This window comes from Cimex lectularius, unplaced genomic scaffold (genome assembly GCF_000648675.2).
Source record: "Cimex lectularius strain Harlan isolate CLEC.00 unplaced genomic scaffold, Clec_2.1 scaffold36, whole genome shotgun sequence".
In the NCBI taxonomy this organism is placed as follows: Eukaryota; Metazoa; Arthropoda; class Insecta; order Hemiptera; family Cimicidae; genus Cimex; species Cimex lectularius.
The window spans coordinates 364297-386798 of record NW_019392648.1 but is presented as its reverse complement, the minus strand read 5'-3'; the positions used below and the strand labels follow the sequence as shown (position 1 = coordinate 386798).

The window sequence follows — 22502 nt, the reverse complement described above, 5'->3', positions numbered from 1 at the left end:
TTCAGCGGTTCCGTTTGCCAAGATGAATAGATTAACATTTTCCGTCTATTTCGTGTTATCTTATTTAACGGCCTGTTTGATATTTGGCTGCTGACGATTAATGACAGCTTTGTTGATTAGTTTCAACACGTGTTAGTATGATACCAAAATTCACTTTATTATTTTTATTTTCCTCCAATTTTTGTACAGTCTGTTTCATTAAGAAGAATAGTTAACAACAAGCACAAAATACAATTATGTGAAAACACCGTACATAGGAACTTATGTTTACTATGAAATTTCTTTATGACAAACGGTACTTTTTCACAAAGCCAGTCAGTGGTATTTTGGAAGTTCGTTTACAAATTTACAAGTATGTTTAAATTCCACCGAATTTTGCGAATAGCGCGGTTGTCCTTTTTTTAGCCAGGATATTGTACGGTTTGTTTTTGTACGATGTTATTGAACAAAAAAAAATTGTCAGCAGTTTGATCGATATTCAGCAGTTCACGTGCAAACCGCCCAGCATAGCGTGAACTGTCTAATCTTTCTTTCTTCTTAAATTCGCATTGAGTAATTCAAATACAATAAACACGAACCGCTGTACGTTTCCGTATTGCGGATCTCATAAAATACAATAGTCTGTAGAATCGAACATTCGTTTTGTCAGTGTTCGAAACTCATTAGTTAAAAAAATAAACGAATGAATTTAAAATAACATATAAAAACCTAAACTTAACGATAATTGACATCGTGACTAGTTACTGCAACTGTCTTATGAATAAACGACAGCGTGCTCTGTCAGTGCCATGAACGCGCATTGCAAATACAGCAGGTCGGGCTGTCAAAGGGCGATAGTTACAAGGACTATATAATTATATAGTCACCCAATAAATGACGCAATGTCGGTTCAGCATGACCATACAATTATATCACAATGCGGAACGGAACGAAAGATTCATCGTTTTTTGTTTCATTCGACGTTTATTGAGTGGGCTAACAGGGCATCGAGGTAACTGGGGAAAAAATGATAAAATGATGTAATGATAAATTATTACTGAATCTTGATGATCGGGTATGCTGATAACTGACTCGGTTCTTCTATATTTTTCACTAGCAATTTGCCTGATTAGGGACGTTTGTTTGCTCTGCACGAATTTCTTATTGCAGTTATCAAGTTATATAATAGTAAGTGAACATATGAACAAAGAATTGAAAATTTCTATTATTTCAGTTAATTAAGGTTTTTCCTTGAGATAAAAAGTCAGTGTCATGAGTGGGATTCGAACCCACGATACGCCGCTGCTCTACCACTTGAGCTATCGTGACTTCGATCCACTCTGACACTAACTTCCCATCTCAACCCCACCTTTCTTTGAATTGTCCCTCCTTTTTGCCATTTTTCAAATGTCGTGTGATCTATTTGATTCTCGGCGACAAATGTCCGAGTGTATCGAGGTTAGGATAGCTCAAGTGGTCGAGCAGCGGCGTATCTAGCCGAACATCGTGGGTTCGAATCCCGCTCCTGACACTGACTTTTTTATCTCAACTAAAAACCTTAATTAAGTGAAATATTGGTCAAGCGGACCACTAAAACCAGTGAATTTAATTTAAATTATTATCTCGTTGTATTTGGTTGTTTCACTTGAAAAGAAGACTGTCTCCAACTGGAAGTAAAAAAAGAAAATATCTAATACAAAAATTATTATCCACATTTTCGTCAAGACTGAGTATTCTACACCAGATTTGGAAAACGTTTGATTTTTCTACAACATATTTTTCTTTAGAAGTCTTGTTGAAGGTCTCCCGCGCGGTTCGTTTTTGAACGTTGTATCTTTCAAAGAAAACTTTCCAAACCAACGAAAAATAGTTCTCTTATTAGGAGTATCTTCACAAAAAGCTCACTAATATGTCATGTTGCTTGGACAGCAAAATGGCCTTGTAAAAATCATACAAAAGTATTTTCAAATGGTGACCAACACAAAGCTGCTTCAATGCAATGACAACATTAGAAATTTGGTTTAAGAATAGCAGGAATTCCCAAGAGTTTAGGGCGGGCGACGCAGTGTTTTTCCTGCTATGGTGTTACCCGTGTATTGGCAGCACTGACTTTTTACGCCAATAAAAAAATCTCCATCTTGAAATTTTCTATCACCACTCATATCGATTGTATATTTGCTAAACATAAAACATGCACAGTTTATAATTTAACCTTTTCTTCCCTAAAGTTGCTTCAGATCAATGCCAACTTTAGGATTTTTTAAGGTTAGCCGGAATTCCCGTGAGTTTAGGGCGGACGAAGTGTTGTTCGTGCTCAGTTTCTGTCCGTTTATTGGTTACACTGATTTATTTGGCGCCAATCTAAACTTACGGGGTTTTCCGCTAACTTTTTAACCAAATTTCTAAACTTCGTCTTGCTCTAATTCAACATTGGTCCATAAAGGGATAAGCTGATACTTTTAAAACGAAACTCCTACGTTCGTAAATAAAATTTACACCGTTATAAAAATGGATAATTAACAAGTGTTTCTTGTAGATCGTAAATATTTAGCTGGGAATCAACAGGGAATTCTTTAATTTTGTTTAATGTGTTTCAACAATATTTATGATAATAAACAACATATTTCATGTGGGATGTAAGTCTAGACTATGTAATACTAAACATCAGAAAGCTTTTCTTTTTGCTTTACGCCGAAACTTAATTAATTACTTAAATTCACTAATTTCGTGGTCCGCTTGACCAATTAATATATTACAATTAATGACTTTATTATAACAAGACTTCTTCACAATTTGGTTGGTGTGAAACATAATTTTTCTATCTTCTGTTATCAAACATTAATTCGCTAATTAAGCTGACATGTTATATTTATATATTATTACAATTAATTAAGGTTTTTGGTTGAGATAAAAAAGTCAATGGAACGAGCGGGATTCGAACCCACGATCTTCGGCTAGATACGCCGCTGCTCTACCACTTGAGCTACCGTGACTCGATCCACTCGGACACCAACTTCCCATCTCAACCTTCACGAGGTCACGATAGCTCAGGTGGTAGAGCACCGGCGTATCTAGCCGAAGATCGTGGGTTCGAATCCCGCCCGTGCCATTCACTTTTTTATCTCAACCAAAAACCTTAATTAATTGTAATATATTAATTGGTCAAGCGGACCACGAAATTAGTGGATTTACATATTATATTGATTTCTTTGTTCCTTCCTATCATACGAGAAATTATTTCATTTCATGGTGGAAACATTCAAATCTAAACAAAGAGATACTGGGAAGATAAGATAGTTCGATGACAAGTTAATGATCTGATGATCATGATAAGTCTATTAATCTGCATATAATTATTCATTTTTAATTTTTTTGTGATAATTAACGTCAGTAATTATTATTTGCATAAATTATAAACACATAAACTAATCAGAGCTAGTATAATTTTGCCATGATAACAGTTTGCATGTATAACGGTGTTGTAAACAACAGATCGATGGTTTTCGTCCACAAGGGGGCGACCTTGACTTCACTCTGCCACACGAATCGGAATCGTTAACTATTTGATGAATCAAACGGGACAATTATTTCGATGGACGAGTGTATCGAACAGGTCGCAGCTGTTGGTTTGATGGCATCAGTGCCCTCATCGATTTGCCTGCCCTTCCTGACCTACTTACAGAGCAAACATATCAAGACGAGAAATGGGCCGCGTTCTGAGGACGTTCGTCCATCGATTTTCGCCCAGCTTCGACTCGTTTTACGCCGTTTTACCTTTGACCCCAGAGGAGGGAAAATGTCCCTCTCGACTGCCGGTTCGATGGCTCAATCGGGTTTGGAAATGTGTCGATAATATCTCCAGAAGGGACGATCGCTCCCTTGGGAAATGAAGCCAGTAAACAGAGCCGTAGACGTAAAGTCCCACTCCTACCATCGACACTCCTTAACGTCATCACCTCGCTTTATTGAACCTTTTAGATATAATCTTCGAACCGGCGAAACCAAAATTGCCCATTCGAAAAAACGAAGAAAAGACATCGCGCGTGTTAATACAACAACGTCTAGGATAGTAACGTGTCGCAGTTCTCTATGACATTTTGTAGTAGACAAGTGCTGAGAAACGTCAAACTCACAAAACCAATTTTTTCCAGCTCGACTAGAAGTAAATACGAAAGGGCTAACCTAGATATTGTTTACCTATCATTGACCTAACAGAAACATAAACCGTTTAGGTTAATAGGGGTATTCTCGGCCTTTGTACTTCCCTGTTAACTTCGTCACGTTAGATCGAGAAAAAGGATGAGTCCGTTAGAATCTACTCATCAACATCGCTCATTCTGAGGGTAACTTAACCTACCTGTTAAGTCGAATGTAAGGGGAGTCGGTGGCCGCAACGGTTTAGGCGTTGACACGGCGCTCATCACTGTAAGGTAAAGGTCCCGGGTTCGAATCCAGTGTCCCTGCATTTTCAAAAACACCGGCACCCTGAGGGTTGATATGACCTCTGCTGTTGCGCACCCTCGTAAAAAAAGTCGAATCTAATAGCAGTGTAATCAGACTATTAGCCGTTAGGACGTATTTAGTTAACAAACATCGTCGGCATAAATTGAACAGCAGGTTATTTAGTGTTATGTATTTTATTTTTAAATATCATTTAATTAAATTGGACCAAATCATTTCTTTTGTTCATTTCTGACCTATCATCATACCCGGGAAGGGATCATAAACTAAGTATTTACGGTCCGTCCACCTATCCTATGCAGTAAGGATGTTCATCACTGGATTCTTGAACCAGTTATTCTAACTCCTTGTTATATGATCAGTTCTGATAATTGTCTTTGCTTAAGTAAAGCAAAGATTTTGTGATTTAACGTAACTATCTTCTAAACATTCAACGAGCACTTCTCTCATGCCATTTTACAATTTTCACATAAATCAAAGATTGCATGTTGAATTAAAAACTTGATTAGACTTATCTTAGGCCCTGAAGATGATCTCAATAAAAGATCGAAACGTTGGCACGATAAAGAAAATGTTTTTCTGAAACCTACATCACACCCGACCGCATCTCACGATATCTGAATAACTATTAGACTTATCTTTCGACTGACTTGGCATTTTGGAAAAAAATACTCTTCGTTCATCACTGAAAATAAAAGCTAGGCCAATAGTAACAAATCTTCAAGAACATTTTTTAAAAATGATGGTTCTGCTCACACATTTTTATTATTTTTATTCCAATAAATTAATCTTTATGTAAGGTATTGGTTGAAATGAAAAAGTCGGTGTCACGAACGGGATTCGAACCCACGACCTTCGGCTAAATACGCCGCTACTCTGCCACTTGAGCTATCGTGACTTCGATACACTCAGACACCAACTTTCCATCTCAACCCCACCTTTTGAGTTGTCCCTCCTTTTTGTCATTTTTTCAAATGTCTAATCAGGATTCGATTCTTGGCGACAAATAAAATGGCCACAGAGAGCTTTAGTGAAGATATGCTTCGTTTTACTTATTAAATGCATTATATTTCGTGGTCCGATTGGCCAAATAACTTCTTCCAATTAATTAATCGTTATGTTAGGTATCGAAGAGATGATAGCTCAAGTGGTAGAGCAGCGGCGTATTGAGCCGAAGGTCGTGAGTTCGAATCCCGCTCGTGACACTGACTTTTTAGTTTCAACCAATACCTTACATAAAGATTAATTAATTGAAAGAAGTTATTTGGTCAATCGGACCACGAAAAATAATGGATTATTTTTATTATTTCTACTGTTGTACCTTTGACAATAGTTTTTGGTTCTACTAGTGCCTTGTGCAGCACAAGGTGAAGAATAGCAACATGTTAACATTAAAATAAGAAAAGAAGAGGTCACAATTTTACGGATCAGCGTCAACTCAACTTAAGCGGTAACATCTAGCTCAAATTGTGAATATCCCGAGTAAACAATCAAAGTAGAACAAAAACAGATTTGACATTACGATAAGACTACTAAGTATGACTGGTGTTCACTCAGGTCATATTATTATAACGAACTTTGGTTTATGTCCATTACATTAGATGAATATCGTTGATAACTTGACCATTATAGGAAAGAACATGCAAAAATTGTAAATACCACCTGATTTAAAGTTCTAGAAGCGAGATCTCTCGCTCTTCTTTTTGTATTTTATAGATAAAAGACTTATGCGAAAAGCAAAGAGAAATATGCTCAATTACGCATGTATGACTGAGAATTGACGAAACAGATGTAAATGAATTTTACAAAAGTACAAGACGTAGGGTCGCATCCAGTTAAATGTGCATAATGATCCAAACATTTTTTTCATGTTTATATATAAATTAATTTGGGGGACCGCGATAGCCGAGTGGTTAGCATGAGAGACTCTCACGCCGCGGTCGTGGGTTCGATTCCCACCGTGGCCTCTGGCCCTTTTTTCCCGATAACCCCCAATTTGAACAACATATATAAGAATTCGTCATGGCTAATATGCAAAGATCATAAGGCCAATAAAAAAAAAAATTAATTTAAATTTGTAATAAATACATTTTGTCTGATAACGATACCCTAGAATTAAGGGCAACTACATGAATTTAAACCTTGTCTAAATGAACTAGTCAATATTGAGTAGTTTTTAAAGTGAAACATTGATTATTTTTCAGACTGTTAGTTTTAAATATTAACTGCAGTAATCATGGTGAAAATTTGGTTTATTCGTTGAAAACGTTAAATGCCAGGGCCGAATTTGCATGTTAACCAATTTGCAGTCAACCGACGTCTGCATGGTTTTAAATTGCCCTTCCGATATTTTCCTCGAGGTCGACTCGCTTATGCTAAGCTTGCGATGCCGTGCAGTTCTGCGGGTTTAGTTTCGACAACTTTACAAAATCACGTCGAGTCATTTAGGCCCTTTTTCGACCTAAAAACTCACCCCATGAAATATTTTCTATCCGAGTACAGTGTTATTGTTATATAAAGTACATCAAGACGCCACGTTGCAAATATTTGTTTATAGAATAAAACTATTTTTTCCAAAAAGTAAAGATTTGTTTATTTAATGTTCTTCTCTTTTCATCAGCTGCTGACGTTTGTTTACTTTTTATAAATGTAAAATCATCAAGATTGAAACGGTAATGATAACGTTTCTGCCCTGGAATTATAACTATTGTGTTAATATTATCAAGTTTATTGATCTTTTAATGATGATTAAATGGTGCGTGGGGTGTCAGATAAATCATTCATTGTTAGTATAATCGTCTTCTATTAAGCGAGTCGAAGGTCAGGTTTCATTATTCATTATAAGTCGGGCAAGAGTATCGTACTTTCACAAGTTATGAATACATGAAAAGGAAAAAAATTTTTTCAAAAGGACTCGTTGATATCTCTCATTGTGCTATATAAAATTTATATTTAGTCTTCCTTAAAATTATCAGCATTAGATTTTTTTAAACCAGTTTTTAAAGATAAACCTCATTACGAGGCAAATTTCCGTCAGAGAGTTTTTCTAGTGGCATTCTTCAACTGGGATTAACAACGCAAATATATTCACTCGTTGTTTTAATCGTTTTAATCAAAACCACCCTCCGTTGGGCCGAAAATCCGTCCGAGTCCTTCTTTTTTTCTTCCCCGGTTAAAAATGGACGAAGGTTGATATTCGACCTTCAAAAGCGCATGATCGATAGTTGTGCGGTGACAAGAACACCGCCCTCCTCCCGGAAAGCATGCATAATTAGGGCGAGCTGTCAACCGCTGTTGAATATTTGAGAAATAGGTGATGTTTTCTAATACCTAGGTCGGCCAACGGGGTCGATACCGAGCTTCAACCTTGCTATAAGTCAAAACATCTTTCCCAACTGAGTCTTCGGAAGTGAGCGCTCACGCAATGTTCGCCCTCGGCACTTTCAATTACTTTTGTTTCCTTTCTTTCGATGAAAAATCGATTAAACAATTGTTCCACATTGTAATAATAATCGTGACGTTTATACTCACAAACCACTTAACATTTCATAGACGAAAAACTTTGAAAGGAGCAGTCCATTTATTTCTGTCATTAAATTAATTAATTGATCATATTTTTTAATTATTTATATATCGGGTGTAATGCGTGCATTATACATTGAGTATACACAGACATAAATCTCCTGGTCTCTCCCTTTCTCTCTCTCTTTCACCCTTTCTTACTTTATCACTCTCTCTCGCTCACACATTCTCTCTCACACACACTTACTCTCTCTCTCTCTCTCTCTCTCTCTCTCTCTCACTCTCTCTCTTTATCTCACTTCCCACTCTCATTCTCTCTCTCTCTTTATCTCACTTCCCACTCTCTCTCTCTTTATCTCACTTCCCACTCTCTCTCTCTCTCTCTCTCTCTCTCTCTCTCTCTCTCTCTCTCTCTAAATTTTTGAATTTATGATAAATATTCTCAACTCCAGTTTTTAAAAATTAATGATTTAATGATTATAATTTATCATCTATCATCTTCAACGTGTTAAAAATGAAAAACCTACACACTTCCTCTCTCTCTATCTCACTCACTCACCCACTCTCTCTCTCTCTCACACTCACTCTCCCTCTCTTTCTCACTCTCGCTATGTCACATCCTCTCTCACATCTCTCACACAAACTTACTCTCTCTCTCTTTATCTCACTTCCCACTCTCTCACTCTCTCTCCCTCTATCCATCTATCTATCTCACTTACTCACTTTTTCCTTTTCTCCTCTTCACTCACTCACTTATTTGCTCTCCCTCGCTCTTTCTCTCTCTCTCTCTCTCTCTCTCTTAATCTCACTTACTCATTCTCTATATCTCTCCCACGCTCTCGCTCTCTCCCTCCCTCTCTCACTCCCTCTCTCCCACCCACTCACCCTCCCGCCGCTCCCCTCACATAATCTTTTAGTCTCTCTCGCTCCCACACTCTCTCTCTCTCTCTCTCTCTCTCTCTCTCTCTCTCTCTCTCTCTCGCCATCCCCCTCTATCTTACTCTCACCCTCCTTCTCTCCCTCTCGCCTTAAATTTCACAATGGATATGTACTTAATCCTTAATTAATTAAAGTACTTCATTATTATGAAGGATATTTTTTTAATATTAATAAATTTTGAAATTTAAAAAAAAAATTGGAATTCAAATGACTAAGCAGAAGATTTATTATCAATCGGCGAAAAGGCTATACGTAGTAAATGGGAGTAATTATAAATAAGGCTGTTAATCAAAACTGTTCCATTGTAATGTAATTTATCACCCTTAAATGTGCATAGGCCTTAAAACGTGAAAGGCATCCCCGGTTGTTTGTTAGTTTGGAAGAAGGGGTGCGCAACAATTAATTTTGTTCTTCTTTTCCTCCCGGTCGCATTGCGGATCCCGCAACACTTTTGACATGTCGGCGAAAAAGCTGCGACGTTTAGCCCGAGAATTCGCAATATTTACGACACAATTTATTTGACGTGGAATGTGAGGGAAAGGAAATTTATTTAACTTCTTATACAATTTATCCTTGTACTTGTTAAATATGAAATATTAATATTAGCGCAATTCTTTTAAGATGGGCGTATCTGCGTTAACTGCGTTCAATTATCAGCATCAGTAAATGAAACGTCGGTTATTGATTTTAAAAAATCCATGGCCTAACATTTTCATGTGCCTCCCTACATCACTTATACTAATTAATTAAATACCTCATGTTAATACAAAATTTATTTGAATTCTTTCCCGACGAATAACTACATTTCTATGTGCGTATCGGGTGTTTTTTTCATGTTAATTTATTGGAATGAATGAATTTATTAGCGTGAAAGGAAAGGGTTGTTTAACCCCGCCCCGAGGAATATCGAGTACTCAGGTCCAGTAAATGGCCTGTATATTATATCGGGAATTGTGTTTATATTAATTTATTGGAATGAATTTAATTTATTATAATTAATTAATGTTTTTAGTTGAGATAAAAAAGTCAGTGTCACGAGCGGGATACGAACCCACGATCTTCGGCTAGATACGCCGCTGCTCAAGTGGTAGAGCAGCGGCGTATATAGGCGAAGATCGTGGGTTCGCATCCCGCTCGGGCCATTGACTTTTTTTATCTCAACTAAAAACCTTATTTAACTGTAATATATGAATTGGTCAAGCGGACCACGAGAATAGTGAATTTAAGTAATTTATTAGCGTGATTGAAAGGGGTTGTTTAACCCCGCCCCGAGGAATATGGAGTACTCTGGGGAGAGTGAATGTGACCAGACTTCTAATATAAATAAATNTTTATTTATTTATAATTTGAAAGAGGTTGCAATTAAACTATTGTATTTATAAAGAAAAATAAAAATAAATTACTTTTCTTTATAAAACGAATTAAATTAAGAAAATGATAAATTTTGTAGACTTTAAAATAGGTTTTATTATAAAATATAAAAAGATTCTTTCAATTAGAAAAAAAAAAATAATAAAAAGAAATTGTAATTTTATTTTGAATTAAATTGTAATAAAAAGATTCTTCAATTTTTACTCTTTGTTCATTATAACGAATAAATTAAATTTGAAGGAAAATTTAAGTTTACATTAAATAGCCTTCGGTATAAAAGATTTTAAATTTTCAAATTAATTCTTTGGTCTTATAAATAAAATTTTAGTGAATAAAGAATTTTCTTTTGTTTCTATTTTTGTTTAAGTTGTTTTGAATATTTTGGTCTTGTATCTATTTTGGTTTTATATTGAATTTTTGAAATTTATTTATCATAAAAAATGCTGCCTCATCGATGGATGATATCAGCGTAGTCAGCTCCGATCATAAAGAAACCTCAGGGGCCTCGTTTTCCGCTCTACGGATGGTACATATTCTTATATATTCTATTGTCGGAAACAGCCTTAATATTGTCTTTTATGCGGCATTTTAAACTTTTTTCATTTTTGGATTAGAAAAAAACTTGCAGGTCGTCGAGTCACTTGTTTCGATTTTTTAGGGAAACGAGGGTGCATATCTTTGTTGGCCAGTTTGTATGAATGTGGCATTTTGCTTGAACGATAAGTTAGAAGGCTGATAGCAGGATATCGAGCAACACCACCTCAGATTGCATTGAAGACTTATATCACTCCATTATCAGGTCATAAAAAAAATAAGAGAGAAAAATTCCTTTAAAGAGATATTAATCTGTGTTTTAGTTTGTTCTATTAACCACAGTAATTACTTTAATTATTGTGCAAATGCGTGGTGATTAGTGACCGTTAATCGATAATTAATCGATAACAGCACAATCTCACTGACACTTTCAACACGACACGCAAGAATGGCACAATTACACAGAAGACAAACACTTTGAGTGAGTAGAAATACTTTATATTTCGATTGAATATAAAAAGTATATTTTGCATTGTATAAATTCATTTTTCCACATCTTAAATGTATTTGTTAAATGTAAACAATGTTTGTAAATCCCAGGCCCTGAAGATGATCTCAATAAAGATCGAAACGTTGGTACGATAAAGAAAATGTTTTTCTGAAACCTACATCACACCAGACCGCATCTCACGATTTCTGAATAATTATTGTGGAAATTTTGATTGATTTGAAAAATTAGTGTCACGAGCGGGACTCGAACCCACGACCATCGGATCAGTACACGTGTAAACGATATTTGCCGCAAATACCAAATAATAGTTTGGTCGTTACCGATCATTCTTCATCAGTGGGGGACAGACCTGAAGGTATTGCAACGTGGATAGGCTAAATCACAGGTTCATCACCCCGCACAACATGAAGCTGAAATCTCACCATTTACCACCTAATTGTAATTGTTATAGTGCTACAACCCTATACTCTAAAGTTGGTGGTTGTTGGTCCGGGAGTAGATGGATTCTTTCTTACTCCTGTCCCATATTAATCCTATGGACAGAGAGCTTATTTTCAACCCGCGCCATATTTATTACAATTTATTTTTTACACTTATATCACGTTGAAATTTGAGTCAGCTAACACGAAGAAGTCTTTCGTAAATGGCGACATCATGTCCCTTTATGGTTGCCATATTACTCCATTTCCAAGAATATTTCGTATTAATCTCTGCTTTGAAGTTCATGAAACATACATTCTGATGTTCTCATGTCTGCACTATCTTAACGGCGACAGACGTTGCTACTTTTATTCCAAAACAGTGTGGGTAAGGTCACTTAGTGTTAACTTATAGGTTTGCGTGAGCTGTACATTTTTCAAAACATTTTTGTATGGCTTCCGCCCTGTGTTTCGATCCATAGCTGAGCCCACCTCTCAAGGGTTACTCTTTCGGCTACCATTAAGCCATACACAAGTTACACGGCATCTTTTGCACATTGATCAGCTTCCTCATTCCCCTTAATTTCATGTTCTTTCACCTATTGCAAACCCATACTAAATCCTGGAGCGTCGATTTTGTATTTGCTGTGCTGAATTCAACATTGTCCTCGATTCCTGTATGCGGACTTGTTGAATTGTCCGACACCTTACTTGGTCCGTCGATTCTCGTGTTTTATGTTTCAAACATCGCGTTCGGCTTCATTCCAGAGTTACTTACTGAAGAAGACGTGCCGGCGAAACGAGTTTGTTTAGACGGACACAGTATATTGACCTTTTACAATCTATCACTAACTACTAAAAGTATTTGCTGGTTGTGACTATAAGCGATTTTAAAATTACCTTATGTCATTTAACTTAAATTTTTGTAAACTTTTATTTTTAAAATTTTAAAATAAACAAAGTATACAATATATTATGTGTATATATATATATATTCCTCGGGGTTGAACCCTCTTCATTCTCTGTAATAACTTGCTTTTACTTTCCAGACATCACTCATTCATCCCAGAGTACTCAATGTTCCTCGGTGTGGAGTTAAACGTGCTTATCCTTTCACGCTAATAAATTACATTCATTTCAATGAATTGACATAAACACAATAGAGCGTTTCCTTGTGGCGGGGTTAAACAACTCCTAAACGTATTAATTTTGTATTTGTATTTTATATATGTGTCTTACGGCTTCTTTCAAATTGGCTTCAACCCAAAAGTCGTTTTAAATTGTATTGTATTGTCTTTTCTCGAGATATTATTGAATAATGAAAAAATACCAGACGTGAGTTTTCCTCGACAAAAGAGATTGTCGTTACTTTTTAAGACTATGGTCGTCGAAAATCGTTTCGATCTTGACCTGCCGCAGGTTTGGTTTTTTTTTAATCGAGGCCTATTCTTGTCCTAAAAATTGACAAACACTCAAGATTTCCAATCGGTGAACACCGTAACCGCTGCGGTCTGCCCCAAAGGAAAAAAAGCTTCACTAAAAATCCTCTGTCCAGTACCGATTCACTCTCCGAAACGATAATAAGTGAAACTGGTAGGTGTACGACTTGATTTTGATTTTATAAATACGATAATTTTGTTGGCCTGTTTCTTTTCTTTATTGATATAATTATTATTATTATTATTAATTTTTAAGGGCGTTTTAACGGCTAAGGTCATTTCACGCCCTAACATCCAAACCTTCTATCTTAGGTTAGCTATATCTCTTCTGAGTGCTATAAAGCTCTGACTCCAAACATTCACTCGAAATCTTATTTATCCTATTGCCATCCAAGCTTTAATTTTTCTTTTTAAAATTCTTAATTCGGAAGGCCAAATGTATACAAAATTCCCATTTTAAATTGCATAAAATTTAATAAAATTATAAAATTTATTTCTGTTTCTTTTTTTAATTAGAATTGTGAATTTTGTTCCATAATTTAAAAATTCCCCGTAGGCTTGTATGGCTAATAATAATAATAATAATGGAGTCAGACTAGCAACAGTCTCAGCATGAGTATTGGCTCATCCTTATCCTTTTATTTTTCCATTCAAATATGATACATAAACTAATTCTACATAACAATAATAAGAAACAAAACACAATAACATTGCTTTATCTTTATCTTCTTTTTTTTTGTTTTGGAGGGAGCTATTTTTCTTATTTAAATTGCGATTTTGGGCATTGCAGTTTATTCCCCCGCAATTTGTATTTTCTTCCATTTCATTTTTCCGCTCCGGCAGCCTCAAAAACCTCTGAAAAAAGAAATCTTGCACGCACAACTTTTATTCAAACATTAGCAGGCATTCAATGGTATAACAATTTGGGAAAAGGCCTAAATCTCATTATAAATTCCAATAAATTTGAGAAAGCTGAAAAGTGCTCTTCGAAAGAAACACTGGGGACGCAGTAACTCCTGTAAATCACTTGAAAGGTTGAGCCTTTGCCTAAAGGGTTGTAAAGTGGGACAGTCGACCAAAATATGTTTTACTGTCAAAATGGTGCGTTCTCCACTTCGCCTACATCGAGGACAAGTTGGAAGGTTGTTGCCTATTAAAAGCCTATTATGGATTAGCCTGATATGACCTATTCGCAATCTAGTGAGAATCACAAGTTCTTTTCTCTCAAGTTCCTCAGTTGGCCACTTATGTACAACTGGCTTAATTTCTTTCATACTATCTCTACAGACATTCCATCTTGCCGCCCACTTTCGTTTGATAATGTTTTTAACATAACCGACTATATCATCTGGACGGAGAGGAAATTGATCTGTTCTTTGTGGATGGTTTGCAGCGTTTCTTGCCTGTTGATCAGCTTTTTCATTTCCAGAAATGCCGACATGACTAGGAACCCAAACAAATATCACATGTTTGTTGAGTGTTCTGATTTCATATTGATATAATTAAAATCATTGTTGTTTTGTTGTGTTGTAAACGCAAATAAGAAGTTTAATTGTTTTACAAGAGAATGGCTATTCTTGAAACTAACTGAACTTTGATAAAGTATAAACTAGATCTTTGTGAAAGTGCGAACTGGATGGAAAAACAAATTCAGTTTTTTTTTCTGTCAAGCATTCGATCTTATTTTAAGGTCATCATCAGGGCAAAACAAGGTTTCAATCTTGGCCATTGTGCGTCTGAGTCGATCTTCGTTTGAAACCGTCTATTAAAAATTGATTTGTCGCCATCTTTAACATTGTTTTATCCAGATGATGATTTTTAAAATCGTAATTAAAATAGGTCGGAAGCTTGCTAGATAAAAATCGAACTTGTTCGTTTCTTCCAGACCTACGGTACAATAAGCCAGAAGGCTGCAGTGACTGGGGAGCACAAAGCAGAATCATACATCCATACAGTCCTACGTCCTAAGTCCATATATCTGACACTTAAAACCGAAATTTGATGAACGAGATTTGTACACACTTTCTCTCTTTCTCTCTCTCCCTCTCCCTCTTTCTCTTTCTCTCTCTTCTCTCTCTTTCTTTCTCTCTCTTCTCTCTCTCTTCCTCTTTCTCTCTCTTCCTCTTTCTCTCTCTTCTCTCTCTCTCTTTCTCTCTCTCGTCTCTTTCTCTTTTTTCTCTCTCTCTCTCCCCCTCTCCCTCTCTCCCTCTTTCTCTCTCGCTTTTTCTCTCTCTCCCTCTTTCTCACTCTTCTCTCTCTTTTTCTCTCTCCCTCTTTCCCTCTCTTCTCTCTCTTCTCTTTGTCTTTATCTCTCTCCCTCCCTCACACACTCTCGTTCTCTCTCTCTCCCTCCCATTCTCTCTTTCGCTCTCTTCCTTTCTTTCTCTTTCTCTCTCTCTCTCTCTCTCTCTCTCTCTCTCTCTCTCTCTCTCTCTCTCTCTCTCTCTCTCTCTCTCTCTCTCTCCCCTCTCTCTCTCAGAGACACACACACACTCAATCGCAGAAAAACGTATCCCCCACCCACGAAGACGGTTAAATTGTGAACCGCTTCTGACAGGCCAAAAAGGCGAGACTAACACTTTCAGGTCCTTCACCCCGTTGATCCTTACAAGAAACCTCACAATTCATTTCTCCTAAAGCACTTCACGGAATTTGTACACAGAAATATTTTGAGGTTTCTCCCCGAAGTTTGCAGGCTGATGGCTGTAGTTTGGCCGTTTCCGACCACCCTGGCCTGCTCATCCTCGCCGGTTTGGTCCAGGACCAGATATAAATATTGTAGGTAAATCAGTACGAAAGAGTTTCATCGACGAAGATACCTTCTTTTGTCATTGTGGTTAAACGTTTTGTTGGAACGCCACAACCTTATCGAAATTCCGTGGGAATCAAACGATCAAGCACGATCAACTCCGTGATACGTATTTTGAAAATAATTCACCTCTGAAAGCAATCGGAACAAAATAATTCGTTTTCATGTACAAGTTTTTTGTACAGAAAACGGGTCGATTTCGTCCGAACGACACCATGACACTGTGGTCATTTATATTCAACGGTTTACGCGACAAAGGTCAACGCGGAGAATAAATTGACTAGGTTGTCGACCTCAAGTTACAACAGCACTAAATGATATATTTACTTATCATTTCTAAACCGCTTTTATGAATTGTTAAAATTAAGCAAAAGTTATTCTCTACATAAAAAATTTGTTTACATTCTTTAATGTTTATTAAATATTAAACATATTTTCCAAGAACACCATTGCCTATTTGTTTAACGTGTTTAAGGATATTTTAAACTATTCTAACTATATTGTAACTTTTAATATCAAGTTCACTGTATGGTGGAAATAGTAAATAATATTACTGTACTCTCATTCAACAATAAAATGGCCACTGGATGCACATATTTATCGTGAAAACCTTTTCTTTCATTCAAGTTTTTGTGTTATTTACAATTGTAGATATTACTCAATTAATTTAGGTTTTAAGTTGAGATAAAAAAGTCAGTGTCATGAGCGGGATTCGAACCCACGATCTTCGGCTTGATACGCCGCTACTCTACCACTGGAGCTATCGTGACCTTTTTTTATCTCAACTTAAAACCTTAATTAATTGAATGATATTAATTGGTCAAGCGGACCTCGAAAAATAGTGAATTGTTGATATTGTTTACGAAATTCTGAAGTTGATCGTTGATTTTTCTCAAAAGGATCATAAATTCGTATCAAAACTCTTCCATTGTTCCCGCCCTTCTCTCAGGGGGTTATTAATTTTACCCTTGCCTTTTACCATTAATCAATCTTTATCCCTTAAAAAGCACCCCTAGCATTACCGTGACTGTACTACACAAAGGGTAGGAGTTCGGCCAATGGAAAATCCCAGGTTTAGATTTATCAAAATACAATTTTTGGGCTTCTGCCGGTAAGTTTCGTACAAACTATTGATGATTTAGCAAAATTTATGTCATTTTTTACAAACTATTCTCCTAAACCTTAAAAATATTACAATTAGATCTTATAAAACGACAAGATAGTAATTCAGATTGTTTTTATTCAAGCGCGCACAGGTCGCTGTTTAACTTTAAGCTTATTCCAACTATCTCTTAGTTCTGTTCGTTTTCTGCGTCACATTTATGTATATAATAAAATTACTTTACTTATTACTGTTATGGTGGTTGTTCTCAGCGTACAATGAGATTCAAGAATTATCTAATTAACAAACTAAATAGAAACATCAAGTACAAAGAGTAACAACTACAATTACATTTACCATAAAATAACTAGCAAATTAATAAATAAGTAATCAATAATACGTATAAGTAAGTAATAAATAAATAGATAAGAGATGGTGTGACTAGAATGAGATTAACAAATCGCAAATCAATGACAAACCTTATCTGTTCCAGTTTTTTGTGTTTATATTTAATTCCACTAGTTTTCGTGGTCCGCTTGACCAATTAATATCTTTCAATTAATTAAGGATTAATTAACCGATTAAGGTTTTAAGTTGAGATAAAAAAGTCAGTGTCACGAGCGGGATTCGAACCACGATCTTCGGCTTGATACGCCTCCGCTCTACCACTTGAGCTATCGTGACCTCGATCCACTCGGACACTAACTTCCCATCTCAACCCTACCTTTTGAATTTTTCCTCCCTTTTGCCATTTCTCAAATGTCATGTTATCTATTTGATTCTTGGCAACAAATGTATATATNGGATTCGAATGCAGGGCCGCTGGATTCGAACCCGGGACCTTTACCTTACAGTGATGAGCGCCGTATCAAAGACTAAACCTTGCGGCCACCGACGCCCCTAATTAATCCTACTTGTCGAACATAACAAATCTCAAAAATGAATAGGAATATTTGTAATTTATTCTTATTCTATTAATTTTAATTAAATTAACCGATTTATTCTTGTTAATTGGAACAAAATAGAAAATACAAAAAAAATGGTTAATCCTCATTTTGAATAATGGATTTACTTAAGAATAGTAAATATAGAGATTTCTCATTTTGTAAACAAACTCCTTTTCTCGTCTTTTCTCCATTTTATTCCAGTTATATTATCTTTAACCATGGACAGAAGACATCATCTTGAACCACATGTTCTCAATATTTTGTGAGAATGAGTCATCGAGGTCACTGGCAAGTTGATATCCCAGAGACAGTTGGCGTTTTTCAGGGCGCGATCTTTAGCCCAGTTCCGAGAGACTGGAAGTGCCAATAGGAAGCCTGGTAGTGGATCTCGGTGTATTACGACACTAAGGGAGGACAGAAATATTGCCATTGCTGCAAAACGGAACCCTTTTGAACCCCCCCCCCCGCCAGATCCTAAATGAAGTACAAGATGTTTTGGCAAGGCCTTTAACAACACAATCGATTCGTAATTCGTAACAGCCCCACCAGCAACTCAGGAGAATACAGTGCAGCCTAGAAGAGAACACCAATTGGAATGCTGTTGCGTTTACTGATGGGTCTCGTTTCTGTTTGTATAGGATAGCAGGCGCGGAAGAGTCTACCGAGAACTGGAGATGCGTACAATGCCTCAGTGCTACCTTCAGTGCAGTTTGAAGAAGGTGGTGTAATGGTTTGAGCTGGGATTTATACTGGAGGATGAACTAGACTCCACATAAGCTCAAATGCGCACATGCGTGTACGTACATAACACATGTACTGAGTTGAGCATATCGCTTCTCGAAGTAAACCGGCAATTCCAGTTTTTGCTATTTGCAATAAAATGCCCCTAGAATCACCCATCCTGGGTATTGGCACTCTGGGCAGAACTCGGTTTTATCCGTCCAGCCACTTTGTTGTGCTCCGGATTTTGTCAACAGCTAGCATTCAGCACCCAATGGATGCAGTTCTAACCCCATTCACACTCACACTCATTCTTAAATACATTCTCTCCTATGTGCATGTCATTCATTCAATTGGGGTGAGTGAGGAAGTACTCGATATTCATTCATCATCCTCTACAAATATTATACAACTAAATTAATTGAGGGGCGATGGGGTACTCGACCCTCTTATACTACACATTCACGCTAATAAATACATTCACTCCAAACACACTACGTACATAACACTTTAAGAACTGTATAAACTAAAACAACCTCCATGAATCGGGACAAGGGGACCCAAAGATTCGCTTCCCTGCTCAAGCTCGATTCTCAAATAGGGTTGCATTTCTACTCGCTCTCTATATGGAGCCAAAGTATTGCACTCTTCAGTTAGGTTGGGCACATCGAGCAACCTTTTTCTACATGCCGAACTCGTACGCTGGCTTTGGCCAAAAGTCAGAGTCCGTGTGTCAACCTAGCGTGGCCTATCCTCAATCGCGTAAGGATGGCCCTTCTTCTACAAGTCAGATCCTCTGAGGTCACCCAATTTTGTACATAGTTTTTCAACATGGTATCGGAAATTTAATTTGAGTTTAAGTGCACCCCAACGTGTTTAATAGTCTTCACCCATGGTATAAGGGAATTAAAGATCTTAATATAGGACCTACGACGAGTAAATAAAATTGCTTAAGTTTTGTCGTTATTAGGATTGATTCGCCATTTTAACGAGTATTTACAAAGATTTTAAGGATTTTGTTAACTCATCACTTATTTCATCGACCCTTATAAAGGCCGTTTCATCGGCAATAAAGCCAGCGCAGAATTTGTCTTGAGTTTTGACAAGTCGTCTATATAAATATTAAATAGAGTCGGACCCAAAACCGAGCCTTGGAGACTCCAGCTGTTATATCCCTTAGGGATGATTTACGTTCATATATTTAGACAACACACGTCCTGTTAGTTAAGTAATTTCTTATTAAATATTTTGGGAATTTTTTATTTATAAATTAGCCCTTCTGCGCCAGACACAATAAAATGCCAATGCAAAATTCTGTACGTCAATAAAAACATACCCACATGCTTGTTCATATTGAAATTATGCAATTTCATATATACAACCCTAACCAGCTGCATAGTGGTAGAAACTTTCCTATTCTACTCAGAATTAATTTTTCTGCAACTTTTGATAAGGTCGTACAATTTGCTTCAAACTTAAAACCCTCAAATTATATCAAGTTACCATCTTACGTGCCTTCTTACGTGCCTTCTTACGTGCCACATTTAAAACAAATCGTGCTTATAAGCTTTACAGTAATGATTGATCATTAAAATATGAATTGAAGTCACGATAGCTCAAATGGAAGAGTAACGGCGTATTTAGCCGAAGGTCGTGGGTTCGAATCCCGCTCGTGACACTGACCTTTTTATCTCAACTAAAAACTTTAATTAAAATATGAATACTTCATGCCTTGAATGTGGCCCCCATTATTTTTTTGAAAACTTATTTCTTCGGAATTAATAAAAATTGTCCTTTTTCAGATGACCATTGCTGGAGGTGATTTCTAAAAAAGGAGTTTAGAAGGAGGCGATGGCGACGAGCAGCGGAGGCGGCGAACACCGGGGCCACCGGAGGCAGGAGAGCATGTACGCCATGACCGGCTTGTACAGCGAGCCTTCCGAGGGAGAAGCCGGGCCGAGCATACCACCAGCAGAACCACCACCGACGACACACGTCAAGTGCCATTCACGCAACCCCTCTTCCGGCATCGTCGAGTAAGTACAGAAAATCCAATTAAATTAATTAAGGTTGGTTGTGTTTGTTCGTCTGCGAATCGGTGATAGATACTGTCCGATTTTTGAGATCCTCACTGAAGATGGAGTGAAGCTGAATGTTCAACAAATCCATCCGTTCGGTTATTTTCAAATGGGCAATACGTTGACAACGGTTAATTAAAAAGTAAATGATGTCTTTCAACAACATAAAGCAAGCTTATTAAATATTTGCACGAAAGACGACCTTTAAGTAATGATAAAAGCAAAAAGTATTATGAGTACTTAAGTAAGTATTGGCACTTATAAGTAGTTTGCAAGTACAATAAAATCTTTGGAATTTTCTTTCTTATTTTCTGTACTCCTGGTGAATTTAGTTTTTCCTGCTGTTGGGTTGTAAGATGAAATGTCTATTTAAACTCTTATACTGGACAAAATAAGCTTCATGCTCCAATTATATCGTGCAATTAAGTTTCGTTGCGATATCGGGATTATTTTTAGTAAAAATTTCTGAAAAAACGGTGACTGGATGGATATCTTGGATCTGTTGTATGTACAGATCTCGAGCCTACCGGCAGTTTATTGTAAACAGCAAACGCTGGAATTTCTGGTGGACTATGAAAAGTGAATAGGCACAACTCGGCACATGACTCTACGTACACGCATGTGCGCATTTGAGCTCATGTGGAGTCCACAGTTCGTCCTCCAGTATAAATCCCAGCCCAAACCATTACACCACCTTCTCCAAACTGTGTACATGTGTAGATTTGAGCCTATATCCTATAGCGTAGATTCTCTAGGGGTGAAATTAACGAAAAATCTCCAAATAAAACTTATTTATATTATTATGACCCAAACTTTAGTTTCTGGAACACACCTGGCTTTTCTGCCGTCAAAATTGACTCTCTCCCTTCTTCCAGCATTCCCCCCTAGCCATTCCAATCATTGGGCATCCTTGTCCTCCGAAAGTGTATACCCAAATTGCAATATGGAAATTTGATGAGCCGTGATTGGGCCGTCTACTTTTGCTGGTTTTGTCTGGACAGACCAGACACTGAAGATGGCGAAATGCCAAAACGCGTCTCACTCACAATACCAAGGAGGTTAGATAGACCAGGACGATCGGGAGCTACAGGTCGCCTCTCATACCTCACCACAATGCACAATGTCTCACCTTAAATAAATAAGATTATTTAGATGAAAGGAATTTACTTTCATGTTCTACAATTATTATCATTGCTAAATCGGGTTTTTTTAATTTTTAGCAGTGAGAGGGCAAAGACGGAAGCGAAAGAGCGCGCCCACGCGACGTTCGCCGAAGTGGCAGCCATCCTCCCTCAGGACATAAGAGACTGCGGCATCCTCGCCTGTAGACCATTCCTCATCCAAGGCTGTGCAAATATCAAAGTGAGTACGAAAATGGATTGAACGCCACTCCCTAAAATGTAAACTTGAATAAGTTATCGCAGTTGTTAGCGGTGAAGCATGTCGTTACAAATTCCATTAGGGGATCAGCAATTCCACTTCCCTCGCTCTGGGCGAATCTCCACAGATTAATTCGTGACACCTTGATGAACAGCGGGAACAAGGATCCCTCTTTTGTAAGAATTAAGACGTATCCTGTCCTTCCACTGGGAATGGGAGGCATTAATTCCGTCAAAACTTTTATTAAACTAACATTACCAAGTTATTCAAGTTTCAGTAAAGGGAGCAATT

The 22502-nt window shown here is 37.0% G+C and overlaps 1 protein-coding gene across 3 annotated transcripts in view; it reads left to right on the top strand.

Moving 5' to 3' along the window:
• The window catches only part of LOC106668413 (solute carrier organic anion transporter family member 5A1), a 136008-nt gene that overhangs the window by 105481 nt on the left and 8025 nt on the right, over nucleotides 1–22502 (top strand). For all 3 annotated transcript variants that reach the window (XM_014397122.2, XM_014397123.2, XM_014397121.2), the window contains 2 exons: nucleotides 20556–20789; nucleotides 22052–22193. In XM_014397122.2, the coding sequence (XP_014252608.1) occupies nucleotides 20605–20789; nucleotides 22052–22193 (327 nt within the window). In that variant the 5' untranslated portion in view covers nucleotides 20556–20604. The remainder of the gene's footprint in view (nucleotides 1–20555; nucleotides 20790–22051; nucleotides 22194–22502) is intronic.